Source organism: Rana temporaria, chromosome 12 (assembly GCF_905171775.1).
Source record: "Rana temporaria chromosome 12, aRanTem1.1, whole genome shotgun sequence".
Taxonomy (NCBI): Eukaryota; Metazoa; Chordata; class Amphibia; order Anura; family Ranidae; genus Rana; species Rana temporaria.
In genome coordinates this window covers 107,428,605-107,452,663 of record NC_053500.1, presented here as the reverse complement: position 1 = coordinate 107,452,663, position 24,059 = coordinate 107,428,605, and the positions used below count along the sequence as shown (strand labels likewise).

The following is a 24,059-nucleotide window of genomic DNA, read 5'->3' as shown; positions in this document are numbered from 1 at the left end:
AAGAAGCTAGCCGGACAAATTGGGGTAGAGAGTTCCAGAAAATTGGATAGTCTTAAGAGATCCTAAATGATGCAAAGATTGATGCCGCAATAAGATAAAGCTCCACTCTCTACAGTAATCCTCCTGTGAGTCCAGGGAAGGTCTGGGCTTATAGGAAATGGTGCATCACTGGACTGGTGAGTCTGTGGTGGACAGCTTTGGAAATCTAATGAGTATAGCATATGTTGTACATCATCATCCAACTAACTAAAATTTCCATTTTGTGGGCATTTACCTTTTTACTGAAAAATGTGTATTATTCTTTGGGTTCACATAGGGCAGTGACTTAGTTGGTGATATTCATGTAGGACAAAGCAGTGACTTAGTTGGTTATATTCGCATAGGACACAGTATTGACTTAAGCCTCGTACACACGATCGGATATCTGATGAAATCTAATCCGATGGGTTTTTTCGTCAGATATCCGATAAAGCTGACTTTCATCAATCTTGCCTACACACTATCAGTCAAAAATCTGACCGTGCCAAAACGCGGTGACGTAAAACACTACGGCGTGCTGAAAAAAATGACGTTCAATACTTCCGAGCATGCGTTGACTTGATTCTGAGCATGCATGGATTTTTGACCGATGGACTTCCACACAGACGATCGTTTTTTTCTATCGGTTTTTTATCCATAGGAAAAATTTAAAACATGTTCTATTTTTTTTCACTGATGGAAAACAAACCGATGGGGCCCACACACGATCGGTTTGTCCGATGAAAACAGTCCATCAGTCTGTTTATCGGACAAACTGATCGTGTGTACAGGGCTTTAGTTGGTTATATTTACATAGGGTAGAGCAGTCACTACAGCTGGCCATACATGGTTCAAAATTCAGCCTCTTTACCAGGGATCAGTTGAGCCATGCGGGGGCCACATGAACAGAAGTCTGTCTACTGATTGACTTCTATTCAACCTCCCTATCAATATATTCTTGCTCAATCAGTGCTGCAGGCAATAAGCTGCAGCACTGATCTATGTATTCTGATTTTGAGAGAGTCTGCCCACCGTCAGAATACAATTACACATCGGAGAGGATTTCCATATCTACATCAAATGTGTGGATGGGGAAATCTAGTCAGTTTTATTCATTCAACATGCTGGTTGAACAACAAAAAAACCTGACCCATGTATGGCCAGCCTTAGTTAGTTATAGTATATTCACATTGGGTAGAGCAGTGAACTAGTTGGTTATGTTCACATAGGGCAAAGCATTGGCAACATTGGTGATATACACTTAAGGCAGAGCAGTGGCTTAGTAGTTATCACCATCGAGTAATCTTCTATGTTTGAATGCTTTTCTTATCATAAAATGTACTTTTATGGCATGTAGTTTCTAACCAATATTATGTGATTCTGGTATGGATGTTAGACAGTATGTTCCAATGACTGCGTTGAAAACACATATGCATTCTATAACCCACTGGAGAATATGAGGATATACACAATCTGGAAAAATAATAAATAATATAGTATTGTTCTAACTACCAAGCAATATAACCTTTGAACACAACATCTCCCAGGATGTGTTATTTCACGCTTCTGCTTGTTTGCTATCAATTGTTGACATATGACCTTCTCTGGGATGGCTGTTCTTTTTAGTAACATGTAGACTTATTTTATTAGCACTAGTAAATTATATATGGTTCATCCATTTACCCTGCAAACCACCCTTTGGGTCTATCTTGGTTATTTCTCTGAAAGTGCACTAACAGAAGAAAACAGGGGGGCATATAGGACTTCATAAACTAATAGCTATAGAGGCATAACATAGAGGCTTATAAACATAAACATGCCCATTTTAGTCACCCAAACATGTATGTTTATACCTAAGGAGTAGTGATGAAAGAGAAAATAGTTTTCCCTTGAGATCACCTGGATATCTCTACTAAAGAATTCTTACTGTCTCAATATAAGGGAACATTTCGCTGTTGATGACATTTGAGCTTTCTAGCCAATGTGTTTGTAACGGGAGGGCCTGTGGAACCCAGAAGCTCTTGAAAAGTATGAGATACCCTTGTTTCAGCTTCCCCGACGACTCTTATGTCTAAAATCATCCTATGTCCACTAGGGGCATAGGATGATTGAGAAATTATATATTGGACTACCTGAGATGGGGCAGTAATGATTATCCACAATATATTCCAGGATATCTTTAAAGAGCTATTTACTGTTTGTTGATTCTGAACTCAACAGGTTAATTGAAAGATGTTAATGTCATCACCTCCAGCTACCTGGCTGCGTGTGTAATGTAAATTGAATCCAGACTAACTTCTAAAGATCTTCTCTTTGTTGATTGGACTAATTGACCCTGCAATTGTGTGAAGGTGTATTGATGATAATGTGTATTGTAAGTTAACAGACAACCAGACTGGGAAGCCTAAAGGTCGGGTGTCTGAGTCATTAGCTGTAGTTAATTAGCTCATGTAAATTAGGTCAGGTCCTGGAGACAGGGTGTCTGCTAAGAGATGTATTGAGGATGATGTGTATTGGGGGGGCTTGTTAGGTAAGCATTGTGTGATGTTGTGGGTGGATCCGGGCCATATCTCCTGTGGTATCCTAAATTGTATATAAGAGCCTGTATTTCTCAATAAAGAGTCAGACCTGCTTGAACTTCATACAGAGCGTTGTCTCGTCTCTGGGGAAGAATTACTATTTTGGGCCTTGTTCGCCTGACTGTGGAGTGTCAGTAGCTGCCTTGTGTTCGGAAAGGGAATATCCTAAACGGCTTTAACTCCTTTCGCATTAGGGGTGCCGTTACAATTGTTGGCAAGCAGTGAGATGATTCCACAGCTACAAGAGTACACAGGACAATGGAGGCACAGTATGAATGGCTAAAGCTCTCTTCCCTCAAGGACTTACTGGAGAACCGGGGCCGACCAGCCAACAACCGTAAGAAAAGGGACATTATCGCAGAATTAGTCGAAATAGATAGAGCCGAAAGACCCAACATAATGGAAAGGCCCAGCGTAACAGACAGGACACCCGAAAAGGCAAGTTTTGATCAGGCTGTTAAACTAAGACTGGCACAGTATGGTTCTAACCCTCCAGCGGAGATCATAGACCTAGTTATAGCTGCTGTGGATGCAACTTGGCTACATCAAAGAGGTGCTGCAGCAGCAGAAGTCACAGCAGCACCAACTGAAGGGAGAGGAGAGGTACAGATACCAGTCGCCATGGAAGAGGAATTCAGAAGGAGGTTACAAGAGATGCAGATACAGCATAGAGGACCAGTATCAGAGGAGGTCCTGCTGGGATGGTCGGATTCGATCCGCTGCAAACTCTGGAAGAAAGCGATAGCTCTCGAGCAGCAACACCAGGGAAAGGTCCTCCCCTCCATCTATGTAAGGTACTGGTCACAGTATGATGTACGAATGCCGTTATTGGGGGAACAACCGAAGCAGGAGTGGACAGCTGAGTTAAGCAGGCTGATCCGGGCAGAGATGCGGTTGGACGAGAGCTACAGAGCCCTCCGGTGATATTCAGCCCAAGAGTGCCCTTGGTCAGCGGATGACAGCCCCACGGAAGTGTTTGACTATGATGGCCTGGGATTGTTCTATTGGAAGCTGGCCAAAGGAAATCATTCTATTGAACCAGGACTGTCCCATAGGTGTCAAGAAAGCTATATTCTTCTTGTCCATCTCTGTCCCTGGAATTTGAAAGTATCCATTACTAAGTCCAAAGTGAAGAAATAACATGCTTTTCCTAACACAAATAAAGATTATTTAATTATTGATAAAAGAGATACATTCCTTAACCACTTAAGGACGGCCGCACAACGATATACGTTGGCAGAATGGCACGGCTGAGCACATATATATGTCCCCTTAAAGAGCCCAGCTGTGGCTCGTGAGCGCGCCGCTGGTGGCGCGCTCGTGACCCGGTCCGAAGCTCCGGTCCGAAGCTCCGTGGCGATCTGGACCCGCGGATTGGGTCACAGGAACTGAAGAAGGGGAGAGGCGAGTGAAAACAAACCTTCCCCGTTCTTCTCTGTGGCAATGTCAGTGATCGTCTGTTCCCTGATATAGGGAACGACTATCACTGACGTCACACGTCCAGCCCCGCCCCCCTAAAGTTAGAAACACACACGAGGTCACACTTAACCCCTACAGCGCCCCCTAGTGGTTAACCCCTTTACTGCCATTGCTATTTTCACGGTAATCAGTGCATTTTTATAGCACTTTTCGCTATGAAAATGACAATGGTCCCAAAAATGATCGCCGCCATTAGTAGTAAAAAAAAAATATTAATAAAAATGCCATAAAACTATCCCCTATTTTGTAAACGCTATAAATTTTGCTCAAACCAATCGATAAACGCTTATTGCGATTTTTTTTTACCAAAAATAGGTAGAAGAATATGTATCGGCCTAAACTGAGGAAAAAATATGTTTTTTTGGGGATATTTATTATAGCAAAAAGGAAAAAATATTTAATTTTTTTCAAAATTGTCGCTCTATTTTTGTTTATAGGTTTAAAAAATAAAAACCGCAAAGGTGATCAAATACCACCAAAAGAAAGCTCTATTTGTGGGGAAAAAAGGACGCCAATTTTGTTTGGAAGCCACGTCGCATGACCGCGCAATTGTCAGTTAAAGCGATGCAGTGCAAAATCGCAAAAAGGGGCATTTTGGTCTGGGGCTTAACCGGTTAAAGCATATCTAACCCCAAAAACAAAAATTTTATATATTGCAGCTTATCAGACCTTTATTAGATTAACTTTTTTAATTTATTTTCCCTTATTTTCACCTGGTGGTCTAATCAGTGACACACTACCTGTCTTGGGGTGGCTCCACTCTATAGAGGGGCAGAGCCATCCTTGGATAGCAGCATTGTCAACTTGTGGAGGGCATAGTGTTGGATGTACCAGCAAAGTTAGATAGAATTGACTAACAAATTAAAGCTGAAATTTAGGTATGAATTTTATTGCATAGTTACATTGGTCAAACTTGGATCAATCTAAGTATGCATATCTCAAACATAAACAATCATTGTGGAAGATGGAAATCATTGTAGTAGTCGCTGCTACTACAGTCTCCCGTTTCCAGTGCCGAGCAGCTGCCCTTTTGCATAGTAACCACAGGGGACGACTTGCCATTCACAGAATGGCTTGTGAACACAAAAGGTTTCTGATTGGATGAGTTGGAGATAGGGACATCATTACCCACCTCATCCAATCAGAGAACTTCTATTGAACTGAGCTCTATTCACAGGGCACTTTCCAACTACTGTAGTTCTTTCTTAGACTGTTATCCCTTTACCGTGGACTTCGATGTGACCGCTGCACTGGCTGCTCAGCCCCCAGGATCGAGTAGCAGAGCGGTCGGGAGTCACATGCCTGAAAAAAAAAAAAAAAAAAGAAGGTATTTAGAAACATCATTTTCAATAAACACTGAGGCCTCTTCCACCCGAGGCGGACTCCGTCGCTGAGCCAGCGGTTGACAATTCCCTCTCTCCTCACTGAGCGGGGAGGGGCTTGTGCAGCAGGGCTTGTCCATTTTCATCAGATCTCACCCGATCCGATCCGCCATGGACGGATGGGGACGTATCGCCATCCATCTGATTTTGGCGGATCGGGTCGGATGTCAGCGGACATGTCTCCGCTGACATCCGCCGCTCCATAAGCATTCATGGAGCGGCCATTCAGGTCTGCCGTCAAAACTGACAGGCAGACCTGAACGGTCCTACCATGTGAAAGGGGCCTTATACAATGCATTGGATAAAGGAGAGGGGCAGGCAATGACATTTGTTAAAGATAAGAGTACTATGAATATCGGCAGGAGGGGGGGCGGAGACAGCTCCCACAGACAAATGAAGCTGACAGGCAGGGAGGGGAGTGCTGTGCTGTCTAACCTGCCATAAGAGAACAGGATTCATTATTTTTTTTAGGCTTACAAACACTTTAAGCTTAACGAATACAATGTATATAGCAACTAAAGAATCATATGAATATGTATATAACAAAAAGGCTCCATGCACACTGGCTTAAAAACTGCTTCTACAGGAGTTTTGTATTACATAGTTACATAGGGCCAGATCCACAGCCAGCGGGGTTAACTTAAATGTTCCTATTTAAGTTACACCGCCGCAAAATTTCTACCTAAGTGCCCGATCCACAAAGCACTTACCTAGAAATTTGCAGCTGTGTAACTTAAATCCGTCCGGCGCAAGGCGTGCCCAATCTAATGGGGCGAGTCCCATTTAAATTAGGCGCGCTCCCGCGCCGGACGTACTGCGCATGCTCCCGACGCTATTTTCCCGATGTGCTTTGCGCGGATTTACGTTGCGCCGAGTTTTGAATTGTTTTTTAAAAATTTGACAGCGACGCGGGAAAGAAGGGTCTACTTTTACATGGTGTACTAAGTTTACACTTTGTAAAAGCAGCCCTAATTTTGCGACGGCAAACTAACACTTACGGAAAAAAAACGAAGGGAAAAAGCTTTGTGGATCTCCGTAAGTGCTAATTTGCATACCCGACGCGGAATTTCGACTAGAAATGCCCCCAGCGGCGGCCGAGGTACTGGATGCTAAGATCCGACAGTGTAAAACTATTACACCTGCCGGATCTTAGGAATAGCTATGCGTAACTGATTCTATGAATCAGCCGCATAGATAGAAACAGGGATACGACGGCGTATCAGTAGATACACCTGCGTATCCCTTTTGTGGATCTGGCCCATAGTGTAGGTGAGGTTGAAAAGAGACACAAGTCCATCAAGTCCAATCTATGTGTGTGATTATATGTCAGTTTTACATTGTATACCCCTGTATGTTGCATTCGTTCAGGAGCTTGCACATTATGGGCCAAATCCACAGCCAGCGGCGGAAATTACGTTTTTCAAAACTTATGTCATTTAAGTTACGGCGCCCTAAGTTGGTCTCGTAAGTGCCGTATCCACAGCGCATTTTCGCACAAAATAGCGCTTACGTAACTTAAATTCCGAGGCGTAAGGCGGGGTTATTGCAAGTGGGAAGGAAGTGGGCGTGCTTCATTGTAATGAGCCGTGACCCCATGCAAATGAAGGGCCGGCCGTACTGCGCATGCGCGCACGAATCTGCTTCTCACTGGGCATGTGCAGAACTTTGCTCGGCGCAATCAGTGAGATAGGTAAAAGGCCAAGCATACTTAGTTTGAGGATCGCCCTGTGTGTAAATAGCCCCAGTCAAACACACTTCCCTTGCAAAAGTATTTCCCTGTGTTCCCTTCCTAGAGCAAGTTGCTTCTTCTCTGAACGTTTGTCAGTGTTTGTTGGTGAGTTGTGTGTGATAGAGAAGTTTTGGAGGAGTATTAGATTGTAGTTGTTGTTTGTTTCTGATAAGTGTATTTTTTGTTTGATTGTTTCTGCTAAGTGTATTGGGCCAAATACACAAAGCAGATGCGCCGACTTAACTCGAGATTTCTAAATTTACACGGCGCGTATCTTTGCGCCTGATCCTCAAAACGAGATACGCATGAAATTCCGGTATTTCCGTCCTACCTAAAATAATGACACCGGCGCTTCTTTGTGCGCAAATTACGCTAGACACGCCGCTGTATTTGATAGGCAAAGATGCAAATGAGGGAGATAGGGCGATCCACAAAATTAAGTGTGTGCGGCGTAGATTACGACCTGTGCGCTTCTGTTAGTTTCCCGGAGCAATTTTACACTTTATAAAAGCAGCCCTAATTTTACACATGCTGTGTAAAGGTCAGCTAAAGCAATACCATGAAGGAAGAGCTGAGCACACACACTTGCTGGACCACAATCTGTATGCCACCATGCCAGGGGCATCCATGCCCCTATCTATAATAGTGACTTTAGTAACCCAGGGTACCCCCTCTTCTGAGGGAACAGCAGTCAGGAGACGCCTCGCAGAATGCATATTTGCACAGTAAACGCACATTAATGATGTCACAATGAGAAATGCATGAATGCACACCACTGTGGTCCCTAGACACATCACATGCACATCGAATTGGATTAGATCCAAGTCCCCCCCCCCTTTGGTACTTGGGAGCAGCAACGCCACGCCACGGCTCCAATTATGTCACACTGCATTCATACACCATTCAGGAACCTGGGATCACTTCTCCCTGGTCCTGGGGATCCCTACTCCACCAAAACTGAGGGTGACACCCTTATTTTATCAGGAATGCCACCCCCCACATTCACACATCATTCACACACATAAATCAAATCATAAGTACAGAATACCAAATGAAATAATAAAAAAAAATAAAAAACATAAAAATAAAAAAACAAAAGTATCCCTGCTAATTAATTATCGGCGGCGATTGCTACGCCTTGGCTGGCCACGGGCACGGCCACGCCCTTGCGGAGGATGTCCATTGGGGGGGTGTGAGCTGGGGAAGGAGAATCCTCCTGGGGGGGAGGGGAAGGAGGAGCCTCCTGGGGGGGGTGAGCAGGGGAAGGAGGAGCCTCCTGGGGGGGGTGAGCAGGGGAAGGAGGAGCCTCCTATGGGGGGTGAGCAGGGGAAGGAGGAGCCTCCCCTGCTGGCCTGCCCTCCAAGGCCACTGCAATTCTACTGAGACAAGCAGTGAGGGCAGCCGCATTGGCTTGGCCAGACCTAGTATTGTCCTGCACAGCCTGGGTCAGGGCAGTCACCTCCCGGGCCACGCCTGTTGTGGCGGTCTGTAGGTCGTTCATGCATGTAATGACCGCCACTGAGTTGGTGGCCACATCACTGACTGCCTCCATCATTACACCCAGGCTGTGCTCCATCTGGGTCATTTTTTGTAGCATTTTAGCCAGAGTGCGGGTCTGGCCGGGCATTGTCCCTCAGCAGACTGACCGGCAGACGCTCGGCCACCCCCCCTGGTGTCCTGGGTTGCCATCCTGCCTGCCCCTGAGGCTTGTGGCCTGGGAGGAGGGGATAGAGTGACCCTTGTGGGTGGAGGCCTGTTGGGGGAGAAGTGGGAGGGGCTACCCCCTGATGGTGCCTGGACTGGTGCAGCCTCTGGGTAGCCTCAGGGAAGACTCAAAGGTCATCATATCAGAGGCCACAGACTTCCCGGCCAATCTGAATATTTCTTCCCCCTCATCCTCCTCCCCCTCATCCTCCTCCCCCTCAACCTCCTCCCCCTCAACCTCCTCATGAGGGGAGGTTTGGCCACTCCCCCTCCCCTGGGGAATCCTGCCCTTCTTGGGAGTCATCAGCAGCCTGTCTTGGGGGGTGGTGCAGCAGCCTGGCTGATGGGCCTGCAACCTCCTGGCATCTGTGGAGGACACAAACAATCACAGGTTTGAGGATCCACACACTTGGCACATCTTCCCCTTCCCCCACCCACACATGCTAATCACCAGAGAGAAAAAACAAAAACTTACCTGTCCTCACAGGAACATCTGACTGATAGCCAGGCAGGCCCACCACCTGCTGTGGGTGGAAACACTGGGCCACTGCCCATTCCTCCTCCGTCAGTCTGACTAGGCAAGGTCCCCCCTCCTCCAGTGGCCCCTGGTATGGGCGTCCATCTTTGCCATCTTATTTCGGACGACGCTCCTAAGGTCGTTAATCTTTTTCCTTGTATGCCAGCGGGGGTCCTGGTCTCCCCGCCGCATTGACCTGATCCGTTATCCGTTTAAGGAGCTCCTTCCTCTGGTGTTCTGGCTCTCTCAGGGCCATGCAGATATCGCCCATATCGCACGATGCCCCGAGCAAGAATTCGCTTCTCTCCCAGGGTGAAATTAAGCTTCCTGCGCTTGGGGCCATCAAGACACCACCCAGCACCAAGAAAACTCACCCAAAAAACAATCACCCAACAAACAGACAAAAATACACACCCAAAAAACAGACAAAAATATACACCCAAAAAACAAACAAAAATCTAAACACACAAGCAGACAGCTACTATAAATTCAAAAATAAAACACGAACAAAAAACAAACAAAATACAAGCACAAAAAAAGAATCAGCAAAAACAATAACAAACAAATTAACAAAATACACTTATCAAAAACAAACACCAACTAGACTCTCCAACTCCTCAAACGCTTTTCTCACAAACTCAACTTAACAACACACCAACAAACGTTAAGAGCAGAAGCAAATTGCTCATGGAAGGGAAACACTGGGATATACTTTTGCAAGGGAAGTGGTGTTTGACTGGGGGCTTTTTATACACAGGGCGATCCTCAAACTAAGTACGCTTGGCCTTTTACCTATCTCACTGATTGCGCCGAGCAAAGTTCTGCACATGCGCAGTGAGCAGCAGATTCGTGCGCGCAATGCGCAGTACGGCCGGCCCTTCATTTGCATGGGGTCACGGTTAATTACTATGAAGCACGCCCACTTCCTTCCCACTTGCAATAACCCCGCCTTACGCCTCGGAATTTAAGTTACGCTGGCGCAATTTTGTGCGCAAATGCGCTGTGGATACGGCACTTACGACACCAACTTAGGGCGCCATAACTTAAATGACATAAGTTTTGAGTAACTTAATTTGCGCCGCTGGCTGTGGATTTGGCCCATTGTTTTTTGTTTTTTTTCTGATTGTATTTTGTGTTTGTTTTTTTCTGCTTGGATTTTGTGTTTGTTTTTTGGGTGTTTGTTTTGACTTTGTAGTAGCTGTCTGCTTGTGTGTTTTGATTTTTGTTTGTTTGTTGTGTGTTTGATTTTTGTTTGTTTGTTGTGTGTGAATTTTTGTTTGTTTGTCCTGTGAGTTTTCTTGTTGCTGAGTGGTGTCTGTGATGGCACCCAAGCGCAGGAAGCTTAATTTTACCCATGTGGAGAAGCAAATCCTTGCCAGGTCCATCGTCCGATATGGGCGCTATTTACATGGGCCTGAGAGCCGGAACACCTCCCGGCCCAAAGGAAGAAGATCTATCAAAAATTACAGATCAGATAAATGCGGCGGGGGGGGGGAGACGAGGACCCCGCTGGCATACAGAAAAAGATCAATGATCTGAGAAGCGTGGTCCGCAATAAGGTGGCAAAGCTCACTGCCCATAGGAGGGGCACTGGAGGAGGGGGACCATGCCCCATCCGGCTGACTGAGGAGGAATGGGCAGTGGCCCGGTGTTTCCAGCCAGAGCAGGTGGTGGGCCTGCGTGGCTTTGACTCTGATGTTCCTGTGGGGCCAGGTAAGTTTGTTTTTTCTATCTGGTGATTAGCATGTGTGGGTGGGGGAAGGGAAGATGTGCCAAGTGTGTGGATCCTCAAACCTGTGATTGTTTGGTGTCCTCCACAGATGACCAGGAGATTGCTGGCCCATCAGGCCAGGAGGATGCTGGCCCATCAGCCCAGGAGGATGCTGGGCCATCAGGCCAGGCTGCTGCACCACCCCAAGGACAGGAGGCTGCTGAGATTCCCCAGGGGAGGGGAGTGGCCAAACCTCCCCTCATGAGGAGGATGAGGGGGAGGAGGATGAGGGGGAGGGGGAGGAGGATGAGGGGGAGGAAGAAGAAAACCTGCAGCTTGGCAGGGAAATCCTTCTGGCCTCTGAGCTAATGACATTTGAGGATACCCTTGAGGCTACCCCAGAGCCTACCCCAGAGGTTGGCAGCAGTCAGGCCACCATCAGGGGTAGCCCCTCTCACTCCTCCCCCAACAGGCTGCAACCCACAAGGGTCACTCTCTCCCCTCCTCCAGAGCCACAAGCCTCAGGGGCAGGCAGGATGGCGACCCAGGAGACCAGGGGGGTGTTTGAGCGTCTGCCGGCCAGTCTGCAGAAGGACAATGCCCGGCAGACCCGCACTCTGGGTGAGATTCAAAAAATATTACCAAGATGGAGCACAGCCTGGGTGCAATGAGGGAGTCACTCGGCGATGTGGCCACAAACTCTTTGGGGGTCATCACATGTTTGTGGTCCCTGCAGACCACCACAACAGGCGTGGCCCAGGAGGTGACTGCCCTGACCCAGGCTGTGCAGGACAATACCCGGGCTGTGCAGGACAATACCCGGGCTGGCCAGGCCAATACGGCTGCCATCACTGGCTGTCTGAACAGAATAGCAGTGGCCTTGGAGGGCAGGCCAGCAGGAGGACAGACACCAGGGGAGGCTCCTTCTTCCCCTGCTCACTCACCCCCCCATGAAGATACTCCCTCCCCTGCTCACACCCCCCCGTGAAGATCCTCCAGTTGGCACATGCCCGTGACCGTGCCCGTGCCCTTGGGCAGCCCAGACGGAGCACTCGCCGCAGGAATTAATTAGCAGGGGTACTTTTGATTTTTTTTTGTTTTATTTTTTTTATGATTTAGTTTATTATACTGTATTTATGATTTGGTTTATGTGTGTGAATGATGTGTGAATTGTGGGGGGGTGGCATTCCTGATAAAATAAGGGTGTCACCCTCAGTTTTGGTGGAGAAGGGATCCCCAGGACCAGGGAGAAGTGATCCAGGTTCCTGAATGGTGTATGAATGCACAGTGAAATAATTGGAGCCGTGGGGTGGCGTTACTGCTCCCAAGTACCAAAGGGGGGGGGGGTACTTGGATCTAATCCAATTCGATGTGCATGTGATGTGTCTGTGCTAGGGACCACAGTGGTGTGCATTCATGCATTCTCATTGTGACATAATTAATCTGCGGTTTACTATGAATAAAAAACATTCTCAATGTGACATTATTCATGTGCGTTTACTGTGAAAACAAATATTATCATTGTGACATTATTCATGTGCGTTTACTGTGAAAAGATGCCTTCTGCGAGGCGTCTCCTGGCTGCTGTGCCCTCAGCAGACCGGGTAGAGTGGGTTAGGGGGGGATTGCCTGGGTGGGGGGTCAGGTCAATCTCCAGGCCCCTTCTCATGGCAAGTTGTGCAGCACGCAACATGCCACCGATGATCTGGCACACAAAGTCTGGGGAATACAACAATGTACCCCCAGACTTATCCAGGCATCTGAAGTGGGACTTCAGCAGCCCAAATGTGTGTTCCACAACTGCCCAGGGTTGCGAATGTGAGCCTCGTTGTAGCGTTGCTCTCCTGGGTTTGGGGGTTTCCTGAATGGGGTCTTCATATGTGGTCCCAGGGCATATCCAGAGTCACCTGGAAGGGAAAGACAGGATGTTAGTAATGCCAGTGCCCCTCGTGATGTCTGCATCATGGGGGGGACATACCTGACACCCATGTCACTCACCAATCAGCCAGCTGTCTCCATACATGTTCAGTTCAAATCTCTGGAGATTTTGGTCTGCCGGAATATATAGCTGTCATGGCAAGGATCCAGGGAATTTTGCACAGACGTGCCAGATGAGGCCATGGGCATCCACGATTACCTGGACATTTATGGAATGCCAGTGCTTCCGATTCCGGAACAGGTGCTCTGTCTCATGGGGGGGCTGTAGTGCCACATGGGTACAATCAATGGCCCCGATGGTCCGTGGGAATCGGGCAATGTTGTAAAAGTCCTTCATGGTTTGCAATCGCTGGTCCTCCTGGGTGGGTTTTTTTGAAATTGATTGGCCATGCGTCTCAGTATTGCAGGGACTACTTGATGGACACACCTGCTCATGGAGGATGTGCCATCCCAGACAGACCTCCACATGTGCGTTGGAAAGACCAGTGGCAAGGAAATGGAGTGTTGCCATTACTTTGATGAGAGGTGGCAGGGCATGGGATGTCGTTGGTTGGGGTGGTGAGATCATCCTGCACGATTCTGGTTAATTCCAGGATGGCTTCCCGGTTTTAAAACGGAAGTTGCCATAGACCTCAGAAGCAGGCATGCCAAAGAGATCTCGGTGTGGGCGGTATACCACTCTCCTGTGCCCTCCTCCTCCTCCTCTGTGCCCTCCTCCTTCTTTGCGCCTCTAAAGTAGCGAGTGCTGCTAGGATCATGGATGCCCGGGCATGTTAGCAGACAGTTTGAAGTCCAGCCAAATATGTGTTCTCAGCTCTTCCTCAATGCTGTTGCCTTCAGCAGACCTTTACACAGCATGTGTAAAATTAGGGCTGCTTTTATAACGTGTAAATTTGCGCAGGGAAACTAACAGGTGCGCACAGAGCGTAATCTACGGTGCAACACACTTAATTATGTGGATCGCCCTATCTCCCTCATTTGCATCTTTGCCTATCAAAACAGCGGCGTGACTAGCGTAATTTGCGTCCAAGGATGCGCCGGTTGTGTAATCATTTTAGGTAGGACAGAAAATCTGGATTTAATGCGTAACTCGTTTGAGGATCGGTGCGCAAAGATACGCGCGGAGTAAAATTAGAAATCTCGAGTTAAGTCGGCGCATCTGCTTTGTGGATTTGGCCCTATGCCTTTACTTTGGCAGGGAAAACAAAAAAAACAAAGTTTATTTCCTCTTTTAAAGAGTCACTAAAAATATTAAGCTAAAAACTTCCTTTACCTTACTGCAGTCCTGGTTTAATGTCCTCATTGTTCGTTTTTGCTCTGATGTTGCTGTAATTCTGCTCTGTTCTGGACACTTCCTGGTTGTCGGTTACCTGAGGACCACAGTACTGGGAGCTTCTAGTTTCGTTTTCCAAACCATCACTTCTCTATGGCTCAATGCAGAACAGAGGCAGGATAACATGCAAAAACTAAACTGAAACTACAGGTACATTATATGATTGATTTTTATCTATTTTTAATCGTTTTTAAAAGGAATCGGTTAACTATTATGTCTCTATACCCTGTAAACCAGGGATATGCAATTAGTGGACCTCCAGCTGTTTCAAAACTACAAGTCCCATCATGCCTCTGCCTCTGGATGTCATGCTTGTGGCTGTCAGGCTTGCTATGCCTCATGGGACTTGTAGTTCTGCAACAGCTGGAGGTCCGTTAATTGCATATCCTTGCTGTAAACAGTCATTTGAGCAATACTCCTTTAAGCCTAGGGTGCATGGACTGAACAAAGGCAAATACTAATGAAGACAAATATTTATCTACTACACGGACCATTGCACTACACTATGTTAAAAATATGCACATGTCCAGTTTTTCCTCTATTGCTGTACATTGGCAGTCCATTCGAAATCACTATATAATTCTTATGTAAATTTGAAGCTTCAAAAGGCCCACACCCGAGAACTAGTCTTTGGAGAAAGGCAGGGGCGTGGACACTACAAAAGTAAGCCGACAGCTGTATTGTCACACCCCTAAAATGAAATTTCCTTAGAGCCTTTCATGCTGGGCCACTGTGTGATGGCGGTAAAGCGCTGCTCGTTTAAACGGTGCTTTACCGCTCTTTAAGCTGCGTTTTTTGGCCGCTAGCGGGACACTTTTGACCCCAGAGAAGGGGTTATAAACGCCCCGCATTGACGTGCTTATGAGAGCACTTTTCACTTCGGAAGCATTCATTGCAATGGACAGGGGGCATTTTGGGAGTGCTGTATACAGCATTCCCAAACCGTCCCAAAGATGCTGCTTGCAGGACTTTTTCTAATGTCCCGCAAGCGCACCGCCTCTCCTGTAGTCCAAGGGAGGGGGCGAGCATGACACTCCACACCAGGGAGAAATCCTTGCATTACTGTGTGGAGTTACAGACAGAAGAACAGGAAGTGAGGATTTCTCAGAAGAAAATAAGGACATTTAAAAGCAAAATCAAAGGATGAGGTAGTGAAGGAGGACTGCACTAAGATAAAGCTATTTAGAAAAAAAAAATTGTACCTTTACAACCCCTTTAAACTCTAAACAATACAGGCTTCTGCTATGACTAATATAGTCAATGCTGTAGTAGGTTTATGAGGTTTATTACACAAATTATGACCATTTAAAAAGAAAACATCTACAGAGCATGCTGGATTACGGGAGCTTGTTCCTTAAGCTGGAGATTAGTTTCAATACAATACCTGTTTCCAGGACATACCTACTTTCCCTCTGTGTACTGTTTTTTTAGGTAAAAAAAAATAAAAAATCTTTCGGAAGTTCCAAGTGTTTTTGAGCTAGGTAATCATCTCCATCTCTCCACAGGCCTCATGTAAATAACTTCTAGAAAATCTGTTACAGGGAGACTCAGAAAAACAAGATGTGTTGCTAGTAAACAGACTGCATTTGTAATAGACATTTGTTATTTTACCCAAAGATACCCTTTAAACCACTTGCCTACTGGGCACTTTCACCCCGTTTCTGCCAGGCCGATTTTCAGCCTTCAGCGCTATCGCACTTTGAATGATAATTGCGCAGTCATGCAACACTGTACCCATATGACATTTTTATACAGTATATATATATAAAAATCACACAAATAGGGCTTTCTTTTGGTGGCATTAATCACCACAGTTTTTTTATTTCTTGATAAATAGATGAAAAAAGACTGAAAATTAAAAAAAAAATAAAACAAAAATTATTTTTTATTTCTGTTATAAAATTTTACAAATAAATATGTACTTTTGCGCCAAACTGTACATAACATTTCTTTGGTGAAAATAACTCAAATCAGTGTATATTATTATTTAGTCTGTAGAAAAGTTATAAAGTCCACAAACTTTGGAATATACAGTATATCTTAGTGAAAGAAAGTACTACAGCGCTACTATGTAAAAAATTACAAGGTGTTATTTAAAAAATTACGAGTCCTGAAAAAATCGACAGTTTTTAAAACTATTTTTCTATTGATACATGTTCCCTGGGGCAAGACCCGGGTTCTCAAAGACGTTTTCACAGGCATACTATACAATATTTAAAGGAATTTTTCATTTTTTTTTTTTAATTTAAGCATCATTAAAATCACTGCTCCTGAAAAAACGGCCGTTTTTAAAACTTTTTTTCCATTGATACACGTTCCCTGGGGCAAGACCCAGGTTCTCAAAGACGTTTTACGACAATAACTTGCATATTAGGCTTTAAAATTAGCACTTTTGAATTCGAATGTTCGCGTCCCATAGACGTCAATGGAGTTCTAAATGTTTGCGCGAACGTTCGGTCCGTTTGAAGGTTCTGGTGTGAACCGAACAGGGGGTGTTTAGCTCATCCCTAATCCTGATGTACTGACGGCCTCATTTCTTGAGGCCTGAAAAAGCCAGGACAGTACAAATACCCCCAAATGACCCCTTTTTGGAGACAGTTCAATGTATTTAGTAAGAGTTTAATTTTTTTTTAGAAAATTAAGAAATTAAGAAAAAAAAATATTTTCACAATTTTTTTACACACTGTCACCAGTACAGTACAACATCTTTATATAACTGGTGTGGCAATGATCAGGGACAGATCAGGGCTGATCAGGGACAGTGACTGGTGACATTATGTAAAAAAAAATTGTAACAATCTTTTTTTCAATTTTTTATATATTTTTTCTTTTTTTTTACAATTTATTTTTTAACATACTGGGACCAGAGTAATAGTGTTACCATAGAAGCACTGTACTACTATGGGGAAGTGATTAGGATTTTATATTTTTTTATATACAGTGCCTTGGCTTTTTACCTATTTTGTTACATTACAGCCTTTAATGTTTTTTATTCTGAATTATATGTGATGGATCAGAACACAATAGTCTAAGTCGGTGAAGTAAAATTAAAAAAATATATACCTAAAACAATTTTTCAGAAATAAAAACTGATAATTGGCATGTGCGTATTTATTCACCCCCTTTGTTATGAAGCCCATAAAAAGTTCTGGTGCTACCAATTACCTTCAGAAGTCACATAATTAGTGAAATGATGTCCACCTGTGTGCAATCTAAGTGTCACATGATCTATCATTACATACACACACCCCCAGAGGCTACAACACCTAAGCAAGAGGCACCACTAACCAAACACTGCAATGAAGACCAAGGAACTCTCCAAACAAGTGGGACAATGTTGTTGAGAAGTACAAGTCAGGGTTAGGTTATAAAAAAAATATCCAAATCTTTAATGATCCTAAGAGCACCATCAAATATATCATAACCAAATGGAAAGAACATGGCACAACAGCAACCTGACAAGAGACGGCCGCACACCAAAACTCACAGACTGGGCAAGGAGGGCATTAATAAGAGAGGCAGCGCAGAGACCTAAGGTAACCCTGGAGAAGCTGCAGAGTTCCACAGCAGAGACTGGAGTATCTGTACATAGGACGACAAAAAGCCATAAGCTCCATAGAGTTGGGCTTTATGGCAGAGTGGCCAGAAGAAAGCCATTACTTTCAGCAAAATGGCACGTTTTGAGTTTGCGAAAAGGCATGTGGAAGACCCCCAACATGTATGGAGGAAGGTGCTCTGGTCTAATGAGATACAATTTTACTTTTTGGCCATCAAAGAAACACTGGGCCATATTCTGAGTAAAGTTACGATGGAGTATCTCAGGATACTCCATCGTATCTCTCTTTTTTGGCCAGTGTATCTATGCGAGTGATCATTTTCTCATAGATACGCTGAAGATCCGACATGTGTAAGTCACTTACACTGTCGGATCTTAAATGTAATTACTCCGCCGGCCGCTAGGTGGCGTTTACGTTCGGGTCTCATTTGTTTATGCAAATGAGCCTGATACGCCGATTCCCAAACGAATTTGCGTCGCGTAACCGTCGCTTACGACGTTTGCGTAGGCGTAAGGTTACCCCTGCTATATGAGGGGTAACCTTACGCCAGTCCCACGTAGGCCATGTTAAGTATGGCGTCGGGTCCGCGTCGTGTTTTCCCGTCGGGTACGTCGTTTTACTAAGTCGTTCTTGAATACGACTTTACGTCAATGACGCACACGTCGGCGTCATTGACGTTTTACGCCGAGAACTGGAGCATGCGCACTGGGCTATTTTAAGCCCGGCGCATGCGCAGTTCGTTAGAATCGGGGGCGCGCTTAATTTAAATAGAAGCCGCCCCCTTGGATTTACGCGGGGATACGCCGGGCCAAATACACTACGCCGCCCCAAACTACGGAGCAAGTGTTTGGGGAATACAGCACTTGCTCCTGTAGGTTGGGGCGGCGGAGTGTAAATGGCTTACGCGCCGCCCGCCGAAAATGTAAGAGAATATGGCCCACTATGTCTGGCCCAAACCCAACACATCACATCACAAAAAGAACACCATCCCCTTTTCAGCTATCTGGACTGGGAAACTTGTCAGAGTTCAGGGAAAGATGGATGGTGCTAAATACAGGGATATTCTTGAGCAAAACCTGTACCACTCTGTGTGTGATTTAAGGCTAGGACGGAGGTTCACCTTCCAGCAGGACAATGACCCCAGACACACTGCTAAAGCAACACTTGAGTGGTTTAAGGGGAAACATGTAAATGTGTTGGAATGGCCTAGTCAAAGCCCAGACCTCAATCCAATAGAAAATCTGTGGTCAGACTTAGGCCCCCTACACACGACCAAACATGTCTACTGAAGCTGGTCCGCGGACCAGTTTCAGCAGACATGTTTGGTCGTGTGTAGGCCCGAGCGGACAGGATTCCAGCGTACATTTGCCCGCCGGGCCTTTTTCCAGCGGGCAAATATTTCTGAACATGTTTTAAAACATGCCCGCTGGAATCCTGCCCGTCGGACATGTTCGGTCGTCTGTACATGTCCGAGCGGCCGCCATCCCTCGCATGTGTCGAATGACTTCGACGCATGCGTGGAAGCATTGAACTGGCAGGGCCGCGCACGTCGCCGCGTCATCGTCGCGGCGACGGCGCGGCCTCGTCGCCGCGTATCGAGTACGTGCGGATTTCTGTATGATGGTGCGTACAGCCATCATACAGAAATCCCCGGGCAGACATGTACGCTGAAAACGGTCCGGCGGACCGTTTTCATCGTACATGTTTGCCCGTCTGTACAAGGCCTTAAAGATTGCTGTTCACATGCGCAAACCCTCCAACTTGAAGGAGCTGGAGCAGTTTTGCAAGGAGGAATGGCAAGCTCATAGAGACTTATTCAAAGCAACTTGGAGCTGTGATAGCAGCAAATGTGGCTCTACAAAGTATTGACTTTAGGGGGGTGAATAGTTATACACATTGACTTTCAAAGATGTAGGTATGTTCTGTAAATTAAATGATGCAAATCCTCAAACAATCCATGTTAATTCCAGGTTGTGAGGCAACAAACCATGAAAAATGCCAAAGGGGTTGAATACTTTTGCAAGACGCTGTACATTATGATTGCTTATACCAGTGGATTTCACTGGTATAAGCAACCATTTTTTATGGAATGAAACTGATTCCGTGTGCGTTGTTATTATCTGTGATTGACCACAGCTAAAAACATGGTACAGCCAAGCTGGTATTGGCCAAGTCTGTATCATGTGATCACTATGTCCAATCACAGCTAACAACACAATTGCACACACTGAATGGCATGAAAGGAAGCCATCCATTGTTTACAATTGTCATGTGATCTGCTGTGATTGGCAGTAGCCAGTACCATGATCAGTCATCGGGTGTGTCCGCGGTGTAGCATAATTCTCCCTTAATTTTGTTTTGGGCATGTTAAATAGACAAAATCTGCATTTTACAGGAAACAAATATAAAGTTGGCCATACATTATACAATTTTCTTATTCAATTTCCTTTAGATTTACCTTAAAGTGGAGTTCCACCCATAAATATAACATTACATCAGTAGTTTTAAAAAAATTTCATTAGTCCTTTAAGAAAAAAATATTTTTTTTTTTAGATGCCTTCAAAGTGTTGTTGCTAGGCAGAATAGTTAATCTTCCCTCTTCCTGCACCTAGGTGCTTAAGCTTCACCGCACAGACTCCTGGGAATGTAGTGGGTGTAACTTTCCAGGAGTCTGTGCACTCCCCAGTCTCGAAGAATCATGTGACTTGGACAGCACAGGTGCTGAAACCTGATCTGAAACCTATTACACTGCTTGTGCAGCACTGAGCATGTGCGAGATCTGCAAGGCTGAAATCCAGGAAAGTCATACAGTCTGGCTTCATGATGCCCACACTTAAGATGGCCCCAGTCAATTTCTATTTTATAAAGTGTCTAAATGCTGTAACAACCTAACAAAACGGACCTTAGTTTACAGACTAACTTTACTAGAATACATTAAGCTTGTGTATTACAGGGGTATTTATATTTAAAAAGTGAACTCCGCTTTAAAAATGTTACTGCAAGAGCCTGCCTGAATGCAAACAAAATTTGAAGTGTTTAGGTTTGACCTCATAATATATGGTTTTGGTAAGTCTGAAGGAAAATTGTATAAAGTATGGCCAGCCTAAGAAGTCATTCAGTCCATCAGTCCAGATGCGTTGTGGATTCACCCATTATGCTTTGCTGAGCAAAGTAACAGGTTTTACTAAAATCCCTACTCTGTGCTATTTTTTTTTTCCTTGATATGGTCTCCAGCCAGTATAAAAAAAAAAAAAAAGGCCATGGCTACAATACTTACCTTCTATCTGGAGCTGACCACACAGTATGTCTTCTCCTCCATAAGATAGTATTATTATGATTATCATTCTTGTAATCATGTCAGCAACCCTATCTGCATCTAGAGGACTACCCATTACTGGGAGAAGACTAAACAGGAAAATGAGCCAGTGTGTCACATGACCCCACCCAAGGTGCACATACTCAGTGTAAGCAAAGAGAACTATAGGGAACATATGACTCATATATCTTCCTTCCACATGACAGTGCTAGTGCTTAATAATTGGCTTACCCTGGGAACCCAGCCTTGTCACACAAGAAGGGGAAAGATTACTTTGCGTTGTGTAGGCTCTAATTCACAACAGGACTTCTACTCTGTAACCAAAGAATCGTGAGAGCAAGATAAGTATGTGCAGCTGGCGAGCTCTGTTGCTTTGCCATACATGCTTGTACTCACCTTTCCTTTGCTCATTTTTCATTCTGTTTGCTGAAAGTAATGCAAATACCTGGTTCTTCTATGTATGGAGCAGAACAGGGCTCACTCCATGTGACAGCATTAAGCTACTCACAAAGTGTGAGCAGTGTTACATTAGGGTTGCAACCTTTTCTTCAAGTCAAACCCGAACACTTTAGCGGCGCACAGCTATTTTTTATATAGTATAAACTATACATATACATATATTTTGCTTCTAAATAACATTTCTGGTCATATGAAGTTAATAACAAAAGTCCCCCTTTACATCAGAGTCCACAGAGTTTCACTTTTACATCTGAACTCACAGAGTTCCCTTTAACTTTAAGTGGGGACTCTGCAGACTCTGATGTAAGGGAGAATTCTGGGACCTCTAACATAAGGGATGCTCTGGGAACCCTGATTTAAAGCGGAACACTGAGTACTCTGATGTACAAAGAAGACTCTGATGTAAGGGGAAACACTGTGGCCTCTGGTGTAAAGGGGAACTCTGATGTAAGGGGTGCTCTGAGAACCCTGATTTACCTTATTGTACTCACTCAGAGGCAGCAGAGAGAAGGGGGAGATTCCGACGCCCCCTCCCCCCGCTGTCTTCTGGGAGACACACAGTTCCCAAACAGAGCAGGGACCAATGAGAGCGTGCAGCGTGATTTGCACATGTGCAGTAGGGAACCAGGAAGTGAGGCCGCCACCCGTGAAGTCCGCTTTAAGACCCCTTTTACACTGAGGGCGTTTTGCAGGCGCTATAGCGTTAAAAATAGCGCCTGCAATCCGCCCTTAAACTGCTGCTCTATTTACTGCTCTATTCACTCCAGTGTGAAAGCCAGAGGGATTTCACACTGGAGCGGTGCACTGGCAGGGCGTCCGAAAAAGTCCTGCCAGCAGCTTCTTTGGAGTGCATTAGCAGCGGGTGAACTAACTGCTGCTAATGCGCTCCTGCCCATTGAAATCAATGGGCAGCGCCGCGGTACCGCCGGCAATACGTCGCCATAGCGGCGCATTGTGGGCAGTATTAATCCTTTCTCTGCCACTAGCAGGGGTTAAAAGCCCCCCGCTAGTGGCCAAAATGCTATGCAAATCCGATGGTAAACTTGCTGCGTTTTACCGATATTTTACCGCCGACGCTATGGGCGTCGGCAGTGTGAAAGGGGTCTAAGTGGTTGAATATATACATAACTGTCATTTATTAAGTCAGTGAAGTTTTGTATTTTGTAAGAATTTATGAAATTATATTGTACCATTGTGCATTGATAATGATTTTAGTTGTATTGCCTATAAAAGAAAAAAATTCCTTTATAAACAACTGTGCAGCTATCATGGGACGTACATAATGAAAAGCGCCATCTTTGGTCTAGCCACCTGACTGCGCATGTGTGGGTAGGGAACGAAGCCAAGTGCTTGTTTGTGAGGTTCCTGGGGCATTGAAATGAGCAGCTGAAATAGTAAGCATTTTTTACTAAACAGGGCACTGCCTATTATTGTACTGAAGATTCTTTAATGCTTGGGGATGTTTTTGGAAAAGGACAGGTAAAAGGTCAACAACCCCTTTAAGGTTAAGGTAACATTTACTAATCCGTTTGTTCTTATTTTTCAGGTCAGTGCCTACGGCTTCATAACTCACGATTATAAAAGTTATTCTGATCATTACTACGACAAGGAAAAAACTGAAGTCATCTTGTACATAAATCATGATTTTCTTATGGAGAAAGATTTGTGGGCACAGTTGCACCGTGAAAATATCATCAAACTCTACCAACGGACATAGGCCAGTTCTAGTTTTTTTGTATGGGGACTTCAATGGATAGATCTCCTGTGGTCCAGGGTTTGTTTCAAGTTCATATTGCTTTTTGGATGTCCTTTGTCTGCACTGATTTCTTCAACAATCCAAGACGTACAAAAAACCTAAAGGACACGTCTATCAAAGACATATTTAATTTTATTTAATAGATATTCAAAATGAGATATTACATTTTTTAGTAAAATTAATATTTTTTGTGATTAATTGTTTCTCCCTGTGTTTTCAATGAGAAAAGTTGTGGTTTTGTTTTTGAAACAGAATAAAAAATTTGTTGCACAAATTAGAAGTAAGGTGGGTGACAGTATTTGAGACTTGCCAGTCATTTCAAGAATAGGCAGAGCTAAACTTTAGGCTGCATTCACATCTGAGAGTTTTCAGCTCATAAAACGCTCGTAAAACGCCTGAAAAATGCCCAACAAGCAAAATCCCATTTATTTCAATGGCACCTGTTCACATCTGAGCGTTTTGTCACCTGAAGCAAAACGCATGAAAAACGCTTAAGCTCAAAAAAGAACATGTGCATCTTTGGGGCAGATTACAGATATTTTTCTGCTTTTTACATTGGTGACCTGTACAATATTGCTGCA

At 44.8% G+C, this 24,059-nt stretch overlaps 1 protein-coding gene across 1 annotated transcript in view; it reads left to right on the top strand.

Annotated features, from left to right (window-relative positions):
* The window catches only part of ST6GALNAC1 (ST6 N-acetylgalactosaminide alpha-2,6-sialyltransferase 1), a 219,199-nt gene extending 195,441 nt beyond the window's left edge, over nucleotides 1-23,758 (top strand). The window contains exon 9 of the mRNA XM_040330101.1: nucleotides 23,269-23,758. Coding sequence (XP_040186035.1) covers nucleotides 23,269-23,439 — 171 coding nt within the window. The 3' untranslated portion in view covers nucleotides 23,440-23,758. The remainder of the gene's footprint in view (nucleotides 1-23,268) is intronic.
* Nucleotides 23,759-24,059: the final 301 nt, after the last annotated feature.